Raw genomic sequence first — 21,890 nt, forward strand, 5'->3', positions numbered from 1 at the left:
GTTGCACTACTGCCACAATGAAAATGAGCCATGCTGTGGCTATTGGAGCATTGGATATGGCTCCAATGCACCTGTGTGGAGAATATCAGAAATAGAACAGGTACTTTGTAACATAAGCAGGGAGCATTCGCATCATATGCAAATGACAGTTTGGCATTGTCCTCCAGGCAGGTGCACAAGGAGACGTCGACAAGGATGGATCTTTGTCGTAGTGGGTTTTAGTGCGATATATGCACAGCAAGGTCTTGCACTGCAAACATTGTAGGACATGGTAAGTGCCATAGGACTACTGAAACCTTGACCCTCCCCATTCCCATATCACTAAAGAAAGTCAGCAATGCATATAAGAACATGTTGTCAAATACATACAGTTCAAGATGAGAAGAGTTCAGTTCCGTGACCTTGTGAAGGCTATGAGACCTTGAATTGTTTTGGTGAATTGTGGCCCACTAGTGATATTTTTAAGGTTGTCAGTGATTATTTCTACTTCACAATGACCACGGTAATAGTCAATGTTTCTGGTGATCCGAATTTGTATCCCATATAGTGAGACACTTCATGCATATCCTATGCAGGTTACTACAGATGCATTCACATCTGTGGAGTGCCAGATTGATACATTTGCTCTTGAAGGACCTCACATTACTCACTCATAAGCCTGCATACTCAGACACAAAACAAATATTACTCCACCCACTGAAAGTGTTGTAGCAGTCATCTTCCATTCCCTTTGTGCATTTGCAAGTCAGATGAAGATGAAACACAACACCAGCTGTTCTTCAGAAACAGTCATAGGCTCAGTCTGGTAACCTGGCACCCCATTCCCCCAAATCTTCATGTTCCTTTCTTCTTTGCACTCCTTATTGATCCCATTAGTTTTGGCCTTCCAAATGTTCCCATCCAACTCTTTCATTTGCAATATCATCTCTCTACACTACCCCAAGCCCCAGCCCTACATTTTAGCCATGCCAACCAGAATGCTGCACTGTGTCCAAGTTGAAGCTAGGGTGGTGGTGACCATCAATGAGACCTCTCCTGCAATAACTCATGTTCAACAACACCTTCTTCACTATTCTATCTAGCTGCAACTCCACTTTCAAGGAACTACGAACCTGCACCCCGAGGTCCCTTTGTTCAGCAACACTCCCCAGGGCCCCACTATTAAGTGCAAATGTCCTGTCCTGATTTACCATACCAAAATGCAACACCTCATATTTATCTAAAGTAAACTCCATCTGCCACTCCTCAGTCTATTGGCTCATCTGACCAAGGTGCTGTCATACTCTGAGATAACCTTCTTCACTGTCCACTATACTGTGAATTTTGGTGTCATCTGCAAACTTACTGACCATTCCTCCTTTATTGACATCCAAATCATTTCTATAAATGATGAAAAGCAGTGGACTGAGCACCAAACCTTGTGGCACACCACTGGGTCACAGGCATCCAGAGGGTCTCCTACCTTCAAACCAATTTTGTATCCAATTAGCTAGCATCCCCTGGGAATGGAACATGATTCATTAAGGATTGCTGTCCAAGGTGAAAGCCCAGAGGAATGAGTGGTAAGCTGGAGCTGTCAGGTACCCACTCAGATTTCCAGGTCAGAAATTATCAATGTTTCTCTTTGCTGCATAGGAGCAGAGGAAATTACACATAAATGAGGTGAGATTAGGGAATGAGTTGTAAATGCATGCAGTTCGGCCTCTTGTCAATCAATAACATGATTTTAATCTCATCTTTCAAACCCTGGGAGTAAGATCAGACTTTGTTTCTCAATGGTGTTAATCATATTTTTCCAATCTCATCATGTCTATATTGTTCAGGTCACTAGGAAAATTCACCCTGCGATTCAGGGCAAATCTCACAGTTAACTTAGCTCACAGTATTAGAATAGAGGGTGAAGAGCATTAATTTTCTCCAGAAGGTAAAAGGATTTGTTAGGAACAAGTATGCCCTTGACTAGTACTGAATTATCCTTAAGACTATTTTAACTAGCAATACGGTGATCACAGGTTTTTTTAAATTGACACTGTTTAGGAACAACATCTTTAGGTACCAGCACAGTAAAAAAAGGACAGACCAAAGCATTAATGCATGTAGTGCAGTGTAAAGATTGCATCAAAAGAAAAAAAAATGGCCGTTTTGAAATACAGAAATATTACAGGTGCAGATAAGATGCCCTGAAATTGTTGTTGAGCTATATGGCTGGAGGAGAAAGTGAGGTCTGCAGACGCTGGAGATCAAAGCTGAAACTTTATTGCTGGAACAGCACAGCAGGTCAGGCAGCAAATGGGGACAGGACCGTGTCGAGGTAGGAGGAGATGAGTTCGGTCGTAGGTGGGGAGCTATATGGCTGGGATAATCGACAGTAAACTCCCCTTGCATTTAATCTGTGGATCAAACAGTGGATGGAATAAGCAGAAAATGTTTCACTACACTACAAAAGCATCAACTAGCTTGTTGAATTTATTAAACTGTCCAAAAAATGTAAGCAAGGTGAAATTTACTTTCAAAGATTTTTTTAAAGACGTTTTCAGATATTAACATAATTTTTAACAAAAAAATAGTAAAATCCTTTTCCTTTTCATAACTAGCTTTGGATGGTTAGCAAAGCATATTATGAAGCTGGTAATGTGGATTTCGACTCAATGGGCTGGATTTGATGGCCATGACTCAGTCAGGTCGCCATGCACTCCACCCCTCAACCACCAGTCTCAGACTATAACTACTGAGTTCGCTAAAAACACACTCAACTGCAACTGTTTTGCCATCCACTGCATTTTTTGGGCATCACACATGAAAAAGATTGGGAACGCTTTCCCTCAGGTATAATGAGGCAATAGAAAGGTGGAAGGGCAAACCTGTAGATGAGAGTATGGTAGATTATATCAGCAGATTCTGTGGGTGAAGGAGGCAGTGCCTGAATATTTTTCTTCTAACTCATTTCTTAATGGAACTGACTATCAGCAAAGTAATAAACATTGAGAGAGTAGGGGACCTTCAAAAGTATAGCCATGATCAGCTTCCCATTTACGGAAAGTCCCCACTGCTGCATGAATCCTGATTGGGATCAAAGCAATACTTTGCCCACTAATTGGCAGTCTTCCCACTGGACAGCCACCATCTAACAATGCTTGTGCATTATCCCTTTTCACTTCATCTCCCTCAACCCAATAATGATGTAAAGGTGAAATATTGTACATTCAATTCATACTGTAAAGGATTGAGCAATTCCCATCTACTTTGGGAAATTTTCAAGCCTGCACTCAATCAGAAACTGCTGAGTTACTCTGTACATGCTGGATGTGATTTCCCTTCCTGACCCTCACCCTCTGGAGGAATCAGTCTCAGTCCCCAATATTCACAAGACAGACCAGTAACCAGCTGAAGGGTTCTCTGGGTACACCCCACTCTGGTGAGTCTTGCCAGTCTATGACAGTACTGAAATTTTCATTTCTCCAAGCTCTGTTCCCACTGCTGGCAGAAACTGTAAAATCCTATCATTTGATGTTCTTCCAATTTATCCATGTATATTAATTTTAAATATCCTACCACTTGATTTTCTTGCCAATTTATGCATATATATTAATTTAAATAATTTAATTATTTTATTTTATTCTGTAATTATGTTGTAATTATGCATTAATATAATGAAATAAAACACCCACAAATGTATTATATTGGGTGTAAAATAATCACAGTTGTAGGTTATATTGTGTCAAACAAAATGACATTCTTTGAAAGGATTAGTTTAAATGAAAAAAAGCCACATTAAGTGTTAAAATTTCGATTAAGAATTATATGTGAATCTCACACAAAGACAGAAAAAGAGCTTCGACAATACTTAGTTGTCCTTTTCTTGGCAAACGGATTGAGAAATATCACCATAAAGTAACATCTGAATTTAAAATTCAAAGTAATTTAGTGATAGTATATTATCGTAGAATCTTTCAGTTTTGTTTTTAAACTATAGCGGTATCCATTAATTTTAAATGAACTAACACAGGTTTTTACAATTTGAAAGCAAGTATGCAATAAGCTGCATTTGCAATAAATATATTTAAGATTTTAATAAATTCAAAGTCAATTATAAACCTATCCTTCATAAAACAACTAATGTAGTAATGCATTAGAACCTTATTTTGACTTTCAGTATCTCTGAGCATGTGTGGGCACATTCACTTTAGTGTGGCTCACTTGTCTGGGGGCGAGGTTTCTCTTTCATGTAATACACCTTCAGATACACAAGAAAAGAAAGTTACGACTCAGATGCATTTCCCACAAAGCCCACACAGTTTAGGCTTGGGATTTCTATCATTACAGATGTACTTTGCAACAATAATTGAGGACAACTATGAGTTTCTTTAGCACTTAGAATGGTTAAGATTCCTTTTGCTAATTTTCTTCAAAAATATACCTGATTTTGAAATTGTTTATCAGTGTTTTCAAATTAGCTGCCAGACACCTAGCCCCAGCACACCTTTGTTCCCAATCCATCCAAGGGTCTCCAGTCTGAAATGACTCTAAGCATCTTAGCATACTACTTTCTTTATTACTGTTCTCAGGAAGCTATGAGCTCTGACGTTACCTAATTTCAAGTATTCACAGCTAAACAGCCAGGCCAGTGCAAAGTAGTTTCAGAATTCATCATTGCAGGTATAGCACAAATACAGCCTTCTTCAAGATTCAGGGCTTGACTGAATACTGAAGTAAGTGAAATTCGGGTGTTGACATCCGCCTTGTACTACATAAATTTGGGTGTTGCCAAGAAACCAAAACGACTTCTCACAAATGTTAAATTTGTGGTGCAAATGCATTGGGGTGGATAAAGCAGGACATTTTACCTCCTCGTTTAATTAGATCTGTTCATGTACATTTATGTTTTAAAAGTGTTATCTCACAAACTTCCTGAGAGTGTGAGCTGATAATGGTGCAGTGAGGGCAACCGAACAGCTGGGACCTTGGTAAACACAGCGAAAAGCAGTGCATTTCTTTCACCAATGAAATTAATGCACTGAGAAATAAACAGAGCGAGGACTGAGAAGGAGGGGGAATTAATGAACTCAATGTGCAATGAGGTACTCAAAGACAAATGAAGAGACAGAACGTAAGATTGGATTAAGAAAGAAAAAAAAAGTCAGAAAAAATAAAGTTACCAGACTTAGCTTTCTGTGGCGTGTTTAACGTGCAATTAATGTGTGATTAATGTGCAAATTCAAAAAATTCATGAAATCACAAAGTGATTAAAGGTGATCATAGTGTTTTTGCAAAGCCAACAGTAGTGCAGCAAATCTGGCAAGCAACTTTTGGTAATTCCTTCCTACAGCTTTTGGGACAGTTTACATATTAACAGCAGTATGCCTCATTCAGGGGTAGTTACCTTTCCAGTCAAATGGGACCTAAAATTGTTAATAGCTTGCATTTCAGCAGTGCCTTCAATGTAAAAAAATGCACCAAAGCAGTTTACTAAAAAGTAAAGTGGTAAAGAAATAAGTGCCCTACCATGGAGGGAGAATTAGACTGAAAACAATTGTATTTTTCACATTCTTTATATTTTTGTAAAATTATTTTGTGACCAACAACTGGTGAGTGAAGATTGGTCTTTATATGGAGGAAGGATTATTGGAATGCTGCCACTGCAGGGGAAAAGGCTCTCATAACAAAATGAGTAACAATCATATTGGAATGATTATCCAAGCTCATACTCTTCTGAAAGAAGACTGTCGAATTCCTGCATTCTCCAAAATAAAAACAATTTTATACTAATATCTCAATGAATCTCTCCAAGATGCAGCAGGTTGCATCAGGAAGAATGTTCACATTTTGACTCACTTTGAAATCCCCAACTAAGCATGTCTAGCCAGTACTTCTTATTTTAAACTGCTCTAATTCTCCAAATCAAGGAAAATCTCTGATGCTGTAGGCCATATGATTGACTGAGAGCATTCTTATATCCACCTGCACACAGCTGATAACACTGAACAGCCTGGGAAAGTGAGCAATCAAGTAAAATTGTTGCTGTTTCTCTATTTCCCTGCATGCAATGGAAAGGGGTACAGATCCCAATATTTGATAGCCTCTAACTAAATATGGAGAAAGTGAGGGCTGCAGATGCTGGAGCTCAGAGTCAAGAGTGTGATGCTGAAAAAGCACAGCCGAAATGTCCGATTCTCCTGCTCCTCGGATGCTGCCTGACCTGCTGTGCTTTTCCAGTCCTACACTCTTGACTCTAACTAAACATGGGTGGATACAGTAACCTGTACAAAATAACTTACTGGTGACTTATGTGACAAGATTGTTGTTTCACTTTCATTGCCATGGTAAATGTAGTTAAATTGGTTTTCAATATTAGACCACAAATTTCTGACAGCCTACATCTGCACTATATCTTCTGACAAACTTAGATATCATATTTAAACTATTTCCCTTAGAAATAGTGCCCTCCTATCTGTTCAGCCTTTCTTTGCTCCAATGTAATAACTGCAATGTTTGTACCCTTCCTCAGGTTGGGGAGATTAGACCTGCTTTATATAATTCCAATGGAGTATATAGAATAAACAATTTGGAATTTATAGTGTCTATAAATTCACTTCAGCTTTCCTATCCTCCCAATAGTAGGCTAATTAGTAGCATTTACTTCAATTGTGTGAAATTTTATTATAGGAAATTGTGAACCACAATAAATACTGTCTGAATCCAACTTAATGTCTAGGCTCTGATAAGCTAGTGTTAAAATTACTGCCAGACTGGGAATTACCCCATTAAATCCGATAGTCAGTATCTAATTGGACTTAGCAGAAACCAATTTTGGAGAAATAAGGAAAAAAGTACCATTTGACTAATTTTCCAAATTAGAGAACAAATAAAATTCAGAGAACAAAAGAAACAAATTTTCTGACAAGCACTTACGATGTCGTTGACAGTTCACAAGTTGCACTGCAATTTTTGAAAGAACTGTAGTGTTTATGCATGTGCAAATTTACAAAATTCCAGTGTAAAATCTTTGGTGGCAAGTCAACAGAGTAGAGAACAAAGACAATTCTCCATTAGTCATATTCTATGAATAACCAAATTTACCTAATAGAAAGGGTGCGGAAAGTATACTTCACAAACTCAAAGGGTTAACCAAAGTCATCAGCTTTTATTCTATCCAAGAATTTTAAAAGATAAATGTAACACAAAAAAGGAGGAAGGAAAACAGTAGCATAGAAAGCAAAAGTAATAAAACTTATAAAAATACAGGAAATACAATTATTTGGAACATGTGGTTTGCATTTCTGAAAAATGAACAAGCTGTTTGTGGTTAAACTGTCTAATCGGCTGTTATCAACCCTACTCTGCTTTCAAGATCATAATTTACTGGATATTTCAGCTACTGTGGCACATTAACTACAGAGGAAAGGGAAAGCTTATCTTTAGGAATAATATTTCCAGTGCTGCCGTACTCATAGTACATCTGGTTCTTCTGTTAGCGGCAGTTAAATTGAAATATTTCACAGTATGTGTCAGAAACATGCATAATGGTAATTATGACAGATCTGATTAAACCCGAGTGCCACCAGCTCCCTGGTTGACTTGGGTTGTGCAGGTGTGACCTTCTGAGTCTGCGTGTGTAAATAAAATTAATTACAAGAAGGGGCTATGACTCTGTGACATCACAAAGCAGAGGAACTCCCAAGGGGGAGACCTAATGGAATATTTTCCCTCAGACTAATAATATAGTTCATATTGACTTGTGGTAATTAGTGGATCATTAAAGCAGTTTTCCCGAAGTATTTGGCTGACTGATCAGATTAGTGAAAATGTTCTTCAGAACAAGCCCCTGTGTGGTCTGCCAGAGGAAAAAAATATGCAACACAGCTTTTGCAAAGATGAAGATAAGCCATTGGTTCATCACACTCTAGTGAGCATGCTCAAGCCTATAATTTTAACATGCCAGGCCTGCACAGGACTTGTCACAGATGGCAGGCTTGACAGTTCCTGTCTGTGGCGTTGATACACAACAGTTCAGCACAGGATCAGTGACATTCTGTCTCATTAGACCCATGCTAATTATCACAGCTAGTTTCAAGGGAAACCATGTGTTGAAATGGTCAATTTAAAGGAGTTTTTGCATCAACAAACCAGTAATAAGGATTAGACACCTTATTATACAGCAAAATACTGCCTAAAAAGCTAACTTATTTTGCCAAAAGCACAGATTGTTACATCACAATGAAATTTATATTTTGAAAATTACAAAATGCAAAAACAATTTCCAACAATTTTATTTGTTTTATTAATTGCTCAGACTAGTCCCCCACTTTTTGTCTGTTGAAACAGCCACCATTTCAGCCTGGATGAGATAGTTCAACCAGTAATCTCTCCAAAGGAAAGGGCAAGATTTCAGTTACTGAAACAGGGTGGTCCATTTCCAAAACCAGAGACCATCATGACAAGTTCTTTATCCCACTTGATGCAATATACAGTTAAAGTTAATCTGAATCTCTTCACTGCTGGCTCAGTAGAGAATTGACTAAACTTTTCCAGACTATGTCAAATGATTTTGACGGAAAAGTTCTCTCGGGACCAGGACTCATGCTGCTGCTCTGGAGATCAGGAATGTGGTCTATTGGCAAACAGTTACCAGGTTTTGATTACTTTCAGCTAACACCAATTATGCAAAATAAACCCACAACTTTTACATTGGGGTGTTAATAGATGAATGGCAGCCGGAGTCTTCTTGTTACCTCCTACTTGGATGTTTCTGTTACTAATATCTATTAAGTCCCTCCCTCCCTGTAAAAACAGCAATATCAGTTTTATTCCTAGAAAAAAAACTGTGGGTGTTAGTAATATGTGGTTTATAAAAGGCAAAACTGTGCCACCCACACCATTAGAAATTTGAGTTATGAGAAGCCAGAAGTTGAGAGAATCCAGATTTCCTCTGCATTCATTGTACATTTCTGCTGAGTAACTTCAGTTTTTCATTGTAGAATTCAATTTGTGGAGTTGTAATAAAATTTTTCCTACAAGTTAAATGTCAGACCACATAGCAACAGATTTTCTATAGGCAATAACATTTAAGATGGTGAAGTGTTTTTTTAATGGCTTTTGAAAAACCTAATCTTTATTTCCACACCACATGACTGAACATTTCACACAACTGGTTTGCCAATCACCTTCACTGAAAGTTGATGTTGACAAGGTTCTCAGAAGTAACTGAAATCTTCAATAAGTATATCTGATTGTTGACCATGCCACATACATTTCCTTATTCCAATGATTCAAATATCTTGTTTTACCTTTATTTACATACTTTTAGGTTTTAATTTTCTACTCAGTAACATCTGCTTAGCATTCTAATTCTGTGTTGAGCTATTCTGCTCAGTACTTAGGGCAAACACTACCATCAATGACAGGAAACCCTGGATACATCACTTCAGAGTCCCACATTTGAAATTATACCATTCCTTGATCTCTCCAACAGTTCTTAGCAACCATATTTTAAAAATTCCAGTGAAGCAGAGCCAACATGACTGACCACTGACACGTTTTACTGGATGACTTCCATGTTCCATTATTGTGATGGTGTCTCACTAACTATCTAATGACAGTAATTCTTTTTTTTTCCCAACTTCCATTTACCAATAGTTGGTATCAGTGTGTAGTGTGCTGCACAGAGGAATAACAAAAAAAAACTGTTGGAGCACCTTGTACCGAATTAAGCTTTGCCATGGAACAGCAACATGAGCACAGTACTTGTGCATTTCTCAGAGCAGAGGAAATGACTGACTTAGCCAACATTCTATGCCAAGGTCACATGTTCTGCCCTCAGTAAATCTGACATCATCCAAACCCAGTAGCCATCACCTCTGTGCTCACTGATTCACTGTTAAGCAATGCCTCAATTTTAAAACTCATATCTTTTCCCAAGTTTCTCCATGGTCTGACACCTCATTATCTCAATAATCGCCTCCAACTCTACAACCTTCTAAGGTGCCTATGATCCTCCAACTGTAGCAACTTCAGCGTCCTTGATTTAAATTGCTCCACCAGTGGCAGCCATGCCTTCAGCTGACAAAGCTCTAAGCTTTCAAATTCACTCTGTTTATTCTCTGCCACTCTTTGTACTCTACTCTCTTAAGTAGTATCTTAAGATATTACTCAAAATCTGGCTCATCTACCCTGAATTCTTTCCATGTGGACATTTTTTATTCACTTGTGGGACATGGATGTCCCTGGCTGGCCAACATTTATTGCCAATCCCTACTTGCCCTTGAGAAGGTGGTGGTGAGCTGCCTTCTTGAATTGCTACAGTCCACCTGCTGTGGTTGACCCACAATGCCTTTAGAGACAGAATTCCAGGATTTTGATCCAGCATCACTGAAGAAATGGTGATGCATTTTTAAGTCAGGGAGGCAAGTGGCTTGGAGGGCACCTTGCAGGTAGTGGCATTCCCATGTATCTGCTGTCCTTGCCCTTCTAGATGGAAGCAGTCATGGGTTTGGAAGGTGTGATCCATGAATCTTTGGTAAACTTCTGTGGTGCATCTTGCAGACAGTACCCACTGCTGTTACCAAGTGTCAATGGTAGAGAGAGTGCATGTTTGAGGATGTAGTGCCAATCATGCTGTGCCCTGGATGGTGTCAAGCTTCTGGAATGTTGCTGGAGCTGCATCCATTCAGGCAAGTGGGAAGTATTTCATCACACTCCTGACTTGTGCCTTGTAGATGGCAGACAGACTTTGGAGAGTCAAGAGGTGAGTTTCTCACCACAGTATTCAAAGCCTCTTAACTGCTCCTGTAGCTGCTGTATATATATATTCAAAGTTTGGGAGAAGATTTGTGGCTCGGGTGCTCATTGTTGTGGTTCTGTTCGCCGAGCTGGGAATTTGTGTTGCAGACGTTTCATCCCGTCTAGGTGACATCCTCAGTGTTTGGGAGCCTCCTGTGAAGCGCTTCTGTGATGTTTCCTCCGGCATTTATAGTGATTTGTATCTGCCGCTTCCAGTTGTCAGTTCCAGCTGTCTTCTGCAGTGGCCGGTATATTGGGTCCAGGTCGATGTGCTTATTGATTGAATCTGTGGATGAGTGCCATGCCTCCAGGAATTCCCTGGCTGTTCTCTGTTTGGCTTGTCCTATAATAGTGGTGTTGTCCCAGTCGAACTCATGTTGCTTGTCATCCGAGTGTGTGGCTACTAAGGATAGCTGGTCATGTCGTTTCGTGGCTAGTTGGTGTTCATGGATGCGGATCGTTAGCTGTCTTCCTGTTTGTCCTATATAGTGTTTTGTGCAGTCCTTGCATGGGATTTTGTACACTACATTGGTTTTGCTCATGCTGGGTATCGGGTCCTTCGTCCTGGTGAGTTGTTGTCTGAGAGTGGCTGTCGGTTTGTGTCATGTTATGAGTCCTAGTGGTCGCAGTAGTCTGGCTGTCAATTCGGAAATGTTTTTGATGTATGGTAGTGTGGCTAGTCCTTTGGGTTGTGGCATGTCCTCATTCCGTTGTCTTTCCATTAGGCATCTGTTGATGAAATTGCGGGGATATCCGTTTTTGGCGAATACCTTGTATACGTGTTCTTCTTCCTCTCTTTGCAGTTCTGGTGTACTGCAGTGTGTTGTGGCCCTTTTGAACAATGTCTTGACGCAACTTCTTTTGTGTGTGTTGGGGTGGTTGCTTTCGTAGTTTAGGACTTGGTCTGTGTGTGTGGCTTTCCTGTATACCTTTGTGGTGAATTCTCCGTTCGGTGTTCTCTGTACCATCACATCTAGGAATAGGAGTTGGTTGTCCTTTTCTTCCTCTCTAGTGAATCGGATTCCTGTGAGTGTGGCGTTGATGATCCGGTGTGTGTTCTCTATTTCTGTGTTTTTAATGATTACAAAGGTATCATCTACATATCTGACCCAGAGTTTGGGTTGAATTTGCGGTAAGACTGTCTTACTGTTGCTTGACGTGTGAGACAGCTCTCCCAAATTTGGCACTAGCCCCCAGATGTTAGTGAGGAGGACTTTGCAGGGTCGACAGGGCTGTTTCTGCCATTGTCTTCTGCCAAAGTCGATGCCAGGTGGTCCATCCAGTTTCATTTCTTTGTTGAGACTTCATAGCGATTGGTACAATGAATGGCTTGCTAAGCTATTTCAGAGGGCAGTTGGGATCGGGAGTCCCATGTAGGCCAGACCAGGTGAGGATGGAAGATTTCCTGCCCTGAAGGACATTAGTGGTTAGCACTGCTGCCTCACAGTGCCAAGGACCCAGATTCGATCCCGGTCTCGGGCGACTGTCTGTTTGGAGTTTGCACATTCTCCCCGTGTCTGCGTGGGTTTCCTTTGGGTGCACTGGTTTCCTCCCACAGTCCAAAGATGCGAAGGTTAGATAGATTGGCCATATTAAATTACCCACAGTGTTCAGGGATGTATGGGTTAGGTGCATTAGCCATGGGAAATGTAGTGTTACAAGGTTAGGGTAGAGGGATGGGTATGGGTAGGATGATCTTCGGAGGGTTGGTGTGGACTTGTTAGGCCGAATGGCTTGTTTCCATATCGAAGCAAATCTATTCTATAGTGAGCTAGATGGGATTTTCTGACAATCGACAATGGTGTCATGGTCAACAGTAGATTTTTAATTACAGATTTATGTGATGAGTTGAAATTCCACTATCTGCTGTGATGGGGTTTGGACCCAGGCCCCAGAACATTAGCTGAATTTCTGGATTAATACACTAGAGATAATACCAATTGGGCCATTCCTCTCCTTAACTGGTACTAACACTCAGTCGCACAAATAGTCATTTGGTGGCACAGAATGAGTATTCTAGAGAAGAAAAAATACTTTTTGGTAAAGTTTTCTGTCTTGCACGCAATAGGAAGGGAAAACAGCACATATTCAGTTTGAAAAGGGAGTGCTAGTTGATTGACAAGTGGATTCCGTTTGGCAGAGGTACTGCCATAGAGAATGTACCAGTTATTGATAACGAGCAGCTAACAACTTTGAATGTACCAATCGTTTGTTTAAGTGATGAGGTAGAATAGAAGAATAGTGTATTGAAATTAGCTGGTACTCCTGCATAATCTTGTTCCTTGATTAAAAAGCTGCATATTGCACTAGTAACACATTGCAATGAGGCCACAGGGCAGCAAGTCCTAATTCAACAATATTTTAGACTCCTTAAACTGCTAAAACGATTCTCAGTGGAGAGAAAAGGTTGATGTTTCAATACATTCCAAAACACATTGGAAAAATTGTTGGATTTTGCTGCATATTGCGAGAAATTGAGACTCCCCTTCCTGTCTAACCCTGTCACAAGAAGGCATGAGCAAAGAAAGAGATAGGTGAAAAAGCAGCTGCAGAACATGCTCAGGAAGCCTGGCAAGTCTGGCACCACCTGGAGAGAAAATCTGAGTTAACATTTCAGTTCCAATAATTTTTCTTCTTCTTCATCCTATTTTTCTGTCTCTGTCCACCGATACTGCCCAATCTGCTGAGTTTCTCCAGCATTTTGTTCTCCAGCATTTCTCCAGAATTTGAAATACTTTGAACAAAAGCAAACACAAATAGTTGTTTGGTAGCATGCAACTGGAGTTTTGCAAAAAAATAGACATCCTGTTGAAGTTTTTCAGCTTGTGCTCATCAGGGCAGCCTTAAAGAATATCAATCTTCAAAGGGAACAATAATTTGATACAAAATGAGAAGATTATACTGGTTAATTCAAGGATGTTTCAATATTTTATGATTAACATCCATTAAAAGAATTATTAGTTGCCAATATATAGAAAATATTGAGATTCAACACTTATGAAATTTCCATGTTTTATAATTAGTATACCTTTAAATACATGCTTGTACCATATTTGATATTCCTATTTTCTGAATAAGCACAATCCATTATAAACAAAAAACCAATCAATGTTCAGCTTATTTAATATAGTTTCACATGGTTATAGAAAACATAATGTGTCTCTCTTCCTGTTGAGTTATCACCATAAATATTTTCACCGCTTCGAAGGTTGAATAAGGCACTTTTTTTCTAATTCTACAACTCTGAAACCACAATACTTGGTTATAAGCATACCATAAAAATGGACTAAACTAGCATCTCAGTGCTAAATATACCTTCCAATCTTACAATGCACACAGCCTTGAATTTATTGATCATGTTATAAATGCCCAATTGTCCCCTTAAACTTCAGTGCCAAAACCAAGACATTGATTTGCCACTTTTAAATGATTTTCCAGAGAAACAGCTACTGAGGGAAGATTGCTCCGAAGTTTCCATTGATGGAAGTGCATCTCAAGCATGAATGCTAAATTTTCATTGGGACCAGGAGTATGCCTGTAATGGGAGTCACTGTATTGGCAGGGGGTTTCTGTTTGAACTTCAAAATTCTTGACTGCATTAAGAGGGCATGTTTTCATTTTTGCTTCAGGCTTTTGTCAAAAGCTAAGACTGATGAAGCACTAGATCTCTGCAAGCAGATTATTTTGACTTCTCGGTGAACTCTGAAACCCTTCATGATCTGTTGTCCTGCAAAAGATATATGTTTCCATCATGTCCACATTATTGGCAATTCAAGGCAAGATCTGACAGGTGGCACTGAATTTATCTAATGTTCCATGGCAGACATTTGAAAGACATGTTCCATTAAAGTGGACAAAAGACAGGCGATAAGGCTTTACCACAGTACTCTAATGGAAGGAAGTAAACCACACATAAATCTTCAATACGTAGAAACCTCCCTTTGATACTGGAGTTCTAACTCTGGGTGTGTTTTGTGGCAGACTGTATATTCATTCAGCAAGTGATACACATACCCTCCTTCCCCATGAAATATAATTCATTTATATAATGGCTCCCTTTCTGAACAGATATGTCTCCAAAGAAATATATCTGCGTTGCTATATAAACAGTTACAGGTAATGCCTGATGTTGTCAAATCCTTTACGAAGCAGTATCCTTGCTCTTAGCAAAAACAAAAATGATAATTTTACTTCTCTGCTGTGTACTCTGCTATATCACTGATTATGTGCTATATACCCCATGAGTGCTATAACTATGTTTACATTCACTGGTGATAAATAGTGCAGTCAATATACTGTAAATTGCCAGAATAATATAAAGTAGCAATTCATGCAGGATTTCAAGCTATGGTATCACCCATCCCTTCCGCAGATTCTATCAAAATACTATTCATATGGGCTTTCTTGAAGAGAATGAATAGTGTCGTTGGAGGCATTTTCCAAAACTCTCTTTTCATTCAAGAGTTACTGAGGCCTAACATCCACAATGTGTACAGTCATTGGTATTGAGTAACAATACTTAAACAATGGACAACTTGCAAATTCAGCTCACTTTATATTATTGGACACACACAAACACCATTACAGCCACATGTGTTTCTGTTATGCCTGTACCTTGATGGTTAACATTCCTGTGTTTATTGACATTATTTAATTGTTAGACAAATAACGAACAAAATATATTTTTATGAAGATCATTGTTCTGACTTATTCCTTTGTGTTTTTTTTTCAGTTTACTGTAGGTGCATTCTGACTCTAAAATAGCCTTATGCTATAGCCTGCATGACTTTTATGGTTACTATCTGACATGGACTTGAACTGAAGGAATACTCCAGCAGCTTGCATTCTTAGGTTTCATTCTTTTGCATCTGAAAATGGTCACCATAAGAAAAAATTCAATCACCAAACACTGCGAATTTTGTTTTTTACAGCCAAGTGCAGATAGGTTCAGGTGAAGGTGGGAAGTTAAATGGCCTGAAATTACCAGGACCGAAAGAACTGCAGATGCTGAAAATCAGAAACGAAAACAGAAGTTGCTGGAAAAGCTCAACAGGTCCTCTCTCCTCTCTCTGATGGGATTTCCAATCAAATCTTTTTTCTTGTCCACCAACATTAATTTCACTGTCGCTTCTGGTATTTGACCAGGTATTTGCTGGAACTCACTTCCACAGCCACATCACATTCCTCAGTGACTGCTGCCAGTTTGACTCACCCCACATGAATTCCAACTCAAGTTTCATCCCTCGTGCTTTGAATCCATCCAGGATGATGCTGACAGATGCTGACAGATGTTGCTGAGCTTTTCCAGCAACTTTTGTTTTTGTTTCTGAAATTATCAGGAACCCAACTTCATCCTTATGGGCGGAACGGTGGCACAGTGGTTAGCACTGCTACCTCACAGCGTCAGAGACCCAGGTTCAATTCCCGCCTCAGGCGACTGACTGTGTGGAGTTTGCACATTCTCCTCGTGTCTGCGTGGGTTTCCTCCTGGTGTTCCGGTTTCCTCCCACAGTCCAAAGATGTGCAGGTCAGGTGAATTGGCCATGCTAAATTGTCCGTAGTGTTAGGTAAGGGGTAAATGTAGGGGTATGGGTGGGTTGCGCTTCAGTGGGTCGGTGTGGACTTATTGGGCCGAAGGGCCTGTTTCCACACTGTAAAGTAATCTAATCTAATCTAATCCTACCTTCTTCAGGGCCTCACTAGGCTGGTACTGAAGCAAGCATAGAACTCATTTGGATCTCTCAGGAAAATAAGCTACTTACAAAGAAAGAAGAATTACTTTAACCTTTAGTTTTGGGGATTTTCCAAACAGAGTACTGGTGTCATGGTCTGTCAGAAACTCATCAGAGTGGTCAATAGGAAAAAACTCCTTCTGATGAAGTGGCAAATTGATCATTTACAATGAACAGTTCCCACGATGGCCATTAGAAAGACTGCTGTTTAAAGTTTTCTCTCAAACAATATCATCTGGGATTACCAACTCCTTGTCTCGAACTTCATTAACCTTTGGTTGCACTGCCCTGCTTTCAGTCTCCTTCAAGGCTTGCTGCCTATCTGTTGTATCTCTGTCACCTCTGATGAGGTGCAAAAGGGGCAAAGTCACTGTCAACAACATGAGCAGGGTCAATACCTGGAGTTGCTTACTCCTCTGCCACATCAAACAAGACAGGGCAAAGATCATGGACATCAAGCTTTACCTGGGGGGAGTTGAGACCTCTCAACACAGCGTAAATAAGCAGAGAATCAGTTTCCTCAACATGACTGAAAATGAACCAGTGCTTCAGCCTCTCAAGACAGATTACTGCAAACATGTGCAGTCTCCTGGAATTAGACCTTCTTATCCCAGGGGCAGGTAGTCTTTAATTAATGTGCTTGTCATGACAGAACTGCACCTCTACACCCTTCCCCAAAAAATCAAGATTTCTGCCTCTCACCAAGTTATGTCTTTTCTTAAAAGGTGAGAAAGTGGAGGGTTTGAGCTTGTTTGGAGAAGAGGGAAGGACACCATTTTTACAGAGTGGCTGTGAGGAATGGGTACAAGAAGGTAAAAGGGCAATATATAGTGAAAGTGTTTACTGCTCAGATGGGATGTGAGAAGTTGTCTGTAAAGAGAGGTAAAGATATATGTGCTGCATTGTCCTGAGGAAGGGTGGCAATGTCAAACTGCAGGGTTCTTAATGTATTTTGGAAATTATCTGCCATTCGGACCTAAGTTCCTGAGTCATGTTGGCACAGTGTCACCAGGTTAGAGGGACCACATTTTTGCTGGTGACATTCACCTTTCACAATGCCTACTTGTTTTGAGAGACTGAGGCTGGCCCTTTCTTCCTGTCCTTTGGATAGGTCACCTCCCTGCAGCACCTCAAATCTCCAAACAACAATACGCTGTAGAGTGAGAGATGTGGAAGACAGAATGCTCAGGTGGTCTGTACAATTCTGAAGCTGCTTCAGTCTCAAACATCCAAGAGCTGGTCAGCATTTATAACCCATGCCAGGAAATCCATCTGATCACAGAATGAACATGTCATCCCAACCACCCTGCCTAGTTGTTTGGGAACCCTGGAGGTGGGATTTAAAACTGTGATTGTGGGCAAGAGCCTTGACAAGACCTCCTCAGCATTCACTTTCCCAATCTGCAAATGGTTCTACCATTTTAGCTGGGACTGTTGATAATATTCTTTGCTATAATGCTTAAAACCTGTTCGCAACATATTCATTACCTTCAATTAATAAGTATCGCTGCTTGGTCATTGCCCTATCATACATACTGCAGAACAAATAAATATAAGATCAATAAATGAAGAAGGAGCAAATGTTGTGTGCTTTCAGTTATGTATTGGAAACAAACAATAATATGCTGAATATGTTAAAGCAAATTAATAATAACAATATCAACGAAGTATTACTGTTATATTTCTTATTGATCATGAAACGTAGGTTAAGTTTGCATTTACATAGCACCTTATTGTATGCTTAAGATGTCCCAAAGCACTTTACATCCACATAAGTTACTTTTAATTACTGTCAGTCATCATCATTCTTGATGATGCAGGAAATACCAAAAGCAGATTTGAAAGACGCTGCAATCATTCAAACAGATATGCTCTCCTGCACTAAACTAGCAGGCAGAAGACTGTCAGACAAAACCACTAAAATCTATATGATGTAACATTGAAAATGGTCATTTTTATAATCAAATGATAAAAATAAAAGTAACCCTTTAAAAAAAAATAGAAAACTACATTAAATTTGCTTTTTGATGAACGACTGGCAGCCACAAATGTAGCAAAACTACTTGGCTCGCAACTACTCTTTATAATATCCAAATCAAGCATTTTCTGCTCTGAAACAACCTTTCTTTTCATAATAGAAGTGACTACACAGTGTATGTTCTGCATGATGGTCAATTTGTTTGAGGATATCATAAAAACAAATGACTGACTGATTAACCTGTCTTTAGTGGGGCTAACTAAAGAAAGAAAGATATCTAGGACAACTTTGTACTCTCCTTCCAACATTTGCATCCATCTGAATAGACAGAAGGCCTTAGAATAAACATGTCCTCTAAAAGACAGCAGTCCAATACTCGCTCAGAATTGTGTAAAGGTATCAGTTTAAAAGACATTCCCAAGACTGAACTCAGAGATGAGTGCCACCAACTGAGCCAAACTAACAATTTCCTGCATTGAAGGTCCACATGTGGAACATAAAATAAAGAACTAACATGCAAGAGCTACTTCAGTGATTCTTGAACTCTTGACACTTTACCAGAAACTTTCAGTTCTGACTCCTAAGAGTGGTTTCCCTCAAAAAAACTGGATACCCTCAGTAAGTTTTGACACCCACCTAGATTGCTGGTCAGGTGAAAGTATTCCAACTAAAGAGAAGCACGAGCACAATCCTATTTTTCTCACTGATATTAACAATTAAAAAGCCATTAGCAAATCATGACCAAGTCCCTGAGCCATATTAACCCATCTTCCCACTTGCAAAGATAATCTATAGTTCTCCTCTATCAAAATAGTGGACTGAAGAATATCGTACAAATCTATTAAAACTGTTTATGGTTACATTGCAAATTGTCATTTCTATAATCAAAGCAGTAAAAATAAATGTAACAATATAAAACATAAACTACATTAAATTTGCTTTTGACGAATAAGGCAAATATATTCCATTCACAATTACTTTCACCTATGAGCATTATGTGCCAAAAGACCTTTCTTATAATATAAATGACTAAACAGCAAAGGTTCTGTACGATGGTCAATTAGTCTGTGCATATCAGAAATGATCTTTGCAGTACAAGCAGACTGCACCTATTTCTTACCTGGCTCTTTGTTGCTGCAACCTTAGCAAATAATGCTTGGGACACTTTGGCCCTCTTCATTTCCTGCTGAATCTCATCGTAAATGGAAGCATTAATATTAAGTGCACAGCCTTCCGATTTACCATTCCATTCAGTTGTAATGGAGGACGTTTTGACCTAGATAAAGGTTTAATCTCAGTTAATAATATACTATAAGAAAGAAGTTTAAACAGAAAGGGGATATCTCCCTGCTGATAATGTGTTAATGGGATTCTTCCACTAATATAAAATACACATAACTTACAAAAAGCACAAGCTTGAGTGAATTATGGTGGTTATCTGGAACTCAGCATTACCAGTACATTTCTTCCTAAAGTCTGTGGGAGAGGACAATTCCTAAATACATTTAAGTACTTTCAGAATGAGACATCACTTCTCAAATTATGATTTGCATATGCTTTCTGTAATTCACTGATTACCGATTAATTATTGGTATACTGTGCAATGAAACCTATTTACTCTCACAGATTAAAAGGATACTTTGCATTCATATGTTGCCTTACTGAAATGCATTTGTTTACTGAAGTTCTCTTGACATTTTGCTGCTTAAACATTGACACTACTGCCACTGAAATTATCAGGTAATTCTTTGAAAGCTAAAACTAGGGCAAGGCATCTCTTCTAATTAATGATTACAAGATTAAGACTAAGTAAAGGATCAAAATCTTCTTTATAACATTGAACAGGAGCTACTACAGAAAACAATACAGCAGAGAACAGTTTAAAACAAAGCAAGATTTCTTAATAAGCATAAGAAGGTTCCTGATCACTGATCCAAGAATCAAGAACATTTTATAAGAATGTCAAAAATATTTCCCCTCCTCTTCCATTAAATCTCACATGAAACAAATCCGTGAACTAAATAATCAGTTTGATATGGACTACGGGGATCAATTAAATAAAAATTCACAAGGTGTTACTTGAACAGTCACCAACACTTTTACTTTTTGCCACACTGGCAATTTTGTTACCGTTTTCTTCCTCTGAACCTAATGAGGCCTGGCCAGGGCTTTCTGCATGCTGCCACTCTTTGAAAACTTGTGTATGGCCATATTTATTTATAAGTCTTGAAAGTGGGAACTAGCAGGTAACTTGACCAGGTAGATCCTGTCCCATTGATATCCATGTACCTTGAACAGGGATTAATGGAGAGTATTCAGGAACAGGAACACAGGTTTTATTTTTCGCTGCTTAATGAATGGGAATGAGATCAACTCCAGAGCCATCAGCTCTCAGTCATTTAAACTCCAATAAGGACTGGTTCAACCCACTCAATCCTTCCTCATAAAACAACCTCTTCAGTCTGGAAATCAGTCTCATGAATTTTATATAAATTGCTACCAATGCAGCAATAGAGTCATAGAGATCTATAGCACAGAAAAAGTCTTTTGGTCCATTGCATCAACGACAGTAAAAAAACCCAGCCATCTATTTCAATCCCATTTTCCAGAACTTAGCCCATAGCCTTGTATGCCTTAGCATTTCAAGTGTACATCTAAATACTTCTTAAATATTGTGAGAGTTTTTGCCTCTACATCCTGACTGATAGTGAGTTTCAGATTCGCACCACTCTCTGAATGAAGACTTTTTTTCTCATATCCCCTCTAAAGCTTCTGCCCCTTACCTTAAAGCTTTGTCCCCAGTCACTGATCCCTTCATCAAAGGGCAACGTTTCTTCCTGAGTATTCTATCAGTGCTCCGCATCATCTACTCTGCTTTAAAAAAATCAACCCCAGTCTGTCTAATCGCTCTTCATAAATGAAACTGTCCAGCACAGGTAACAGCCTGGTAAATTTCCTCTGCGTTCTCTCCAGTGCTAACACATCCCTCCTATAATGTGTATTCCAGAACTGCATCCAGTAACCTAGCTAAGATATACTAATGAGTATATCCTTTTTAAAGTAAGGAGACAAAGACTCGACATAGTACTCAAGATATGATCTCACCAATGCTCTATAGAGCTGTAATAAGGCGTCCCTAGTTTCATTCGTCCTTCTCTTGCAATAAAAGCCAATATTCCATTTGTCTTCATAAGTACTTGCATGCAAATATTTGTGATTAATGTAAAGAGACACCAAGAACCTCCTGTATTGCAGAATTCTGCAGTCTCTTTTCATTTAAATATTATTTTGCTTATCTAGTCCTGTCGAAGCAGATAATGTCACCTTTTCTAACATTATGCTCAATCTGTCAATATCTGTCTGCTCACTTACCTATCTAATTCCCTTTGTAGTCTCTTTCTGTC

At 39.2% G+C, this 21,890-nt stretch overlaps 1 protein-coding gene across 2 annotated transcripts in view; it reads right to left on the minus strand.

Annotated features, from left to right (window-relative positions):
* LOC122549938 (DNA-binding protein SATB1) overlaps positions 1–21,890 on the minus strand; it is a 94,443-nt gene that overhangs the window by 39,668 nt on the left and 32,885 nt on the right. For both annotated transcript variants that reach the window (XM_043690208.1, XM_043690210.1), the window contains exon 4: positions 19,607–19,762. In XM_043690208.1, coding sequence (XP_043546143.1) covers positions 19,607–19,762 — 156 coding nt within the window. The remainder of the gene's footprint in view (positions 1–19,606; positions 19,763–21,890) is intronic.

This window comes from Chiloscyllium plagiosum, chromosome 5, assembly GCF_004010195.1.
Source record: "Chiloscyllium plagiosum isolate BGI_BamShark_2017 chromosome 5, ASM401019v2, whole genome shotgun sequence".
NCBI classification, from domain to species: domain Eukaryota; kingdom Metazoa; phylum Chordata; class Chondrichthyes; order Orectolobiformes; family Hemiscylliidae; genus Chiloscyllium; species Chiloscyllium plagiosum.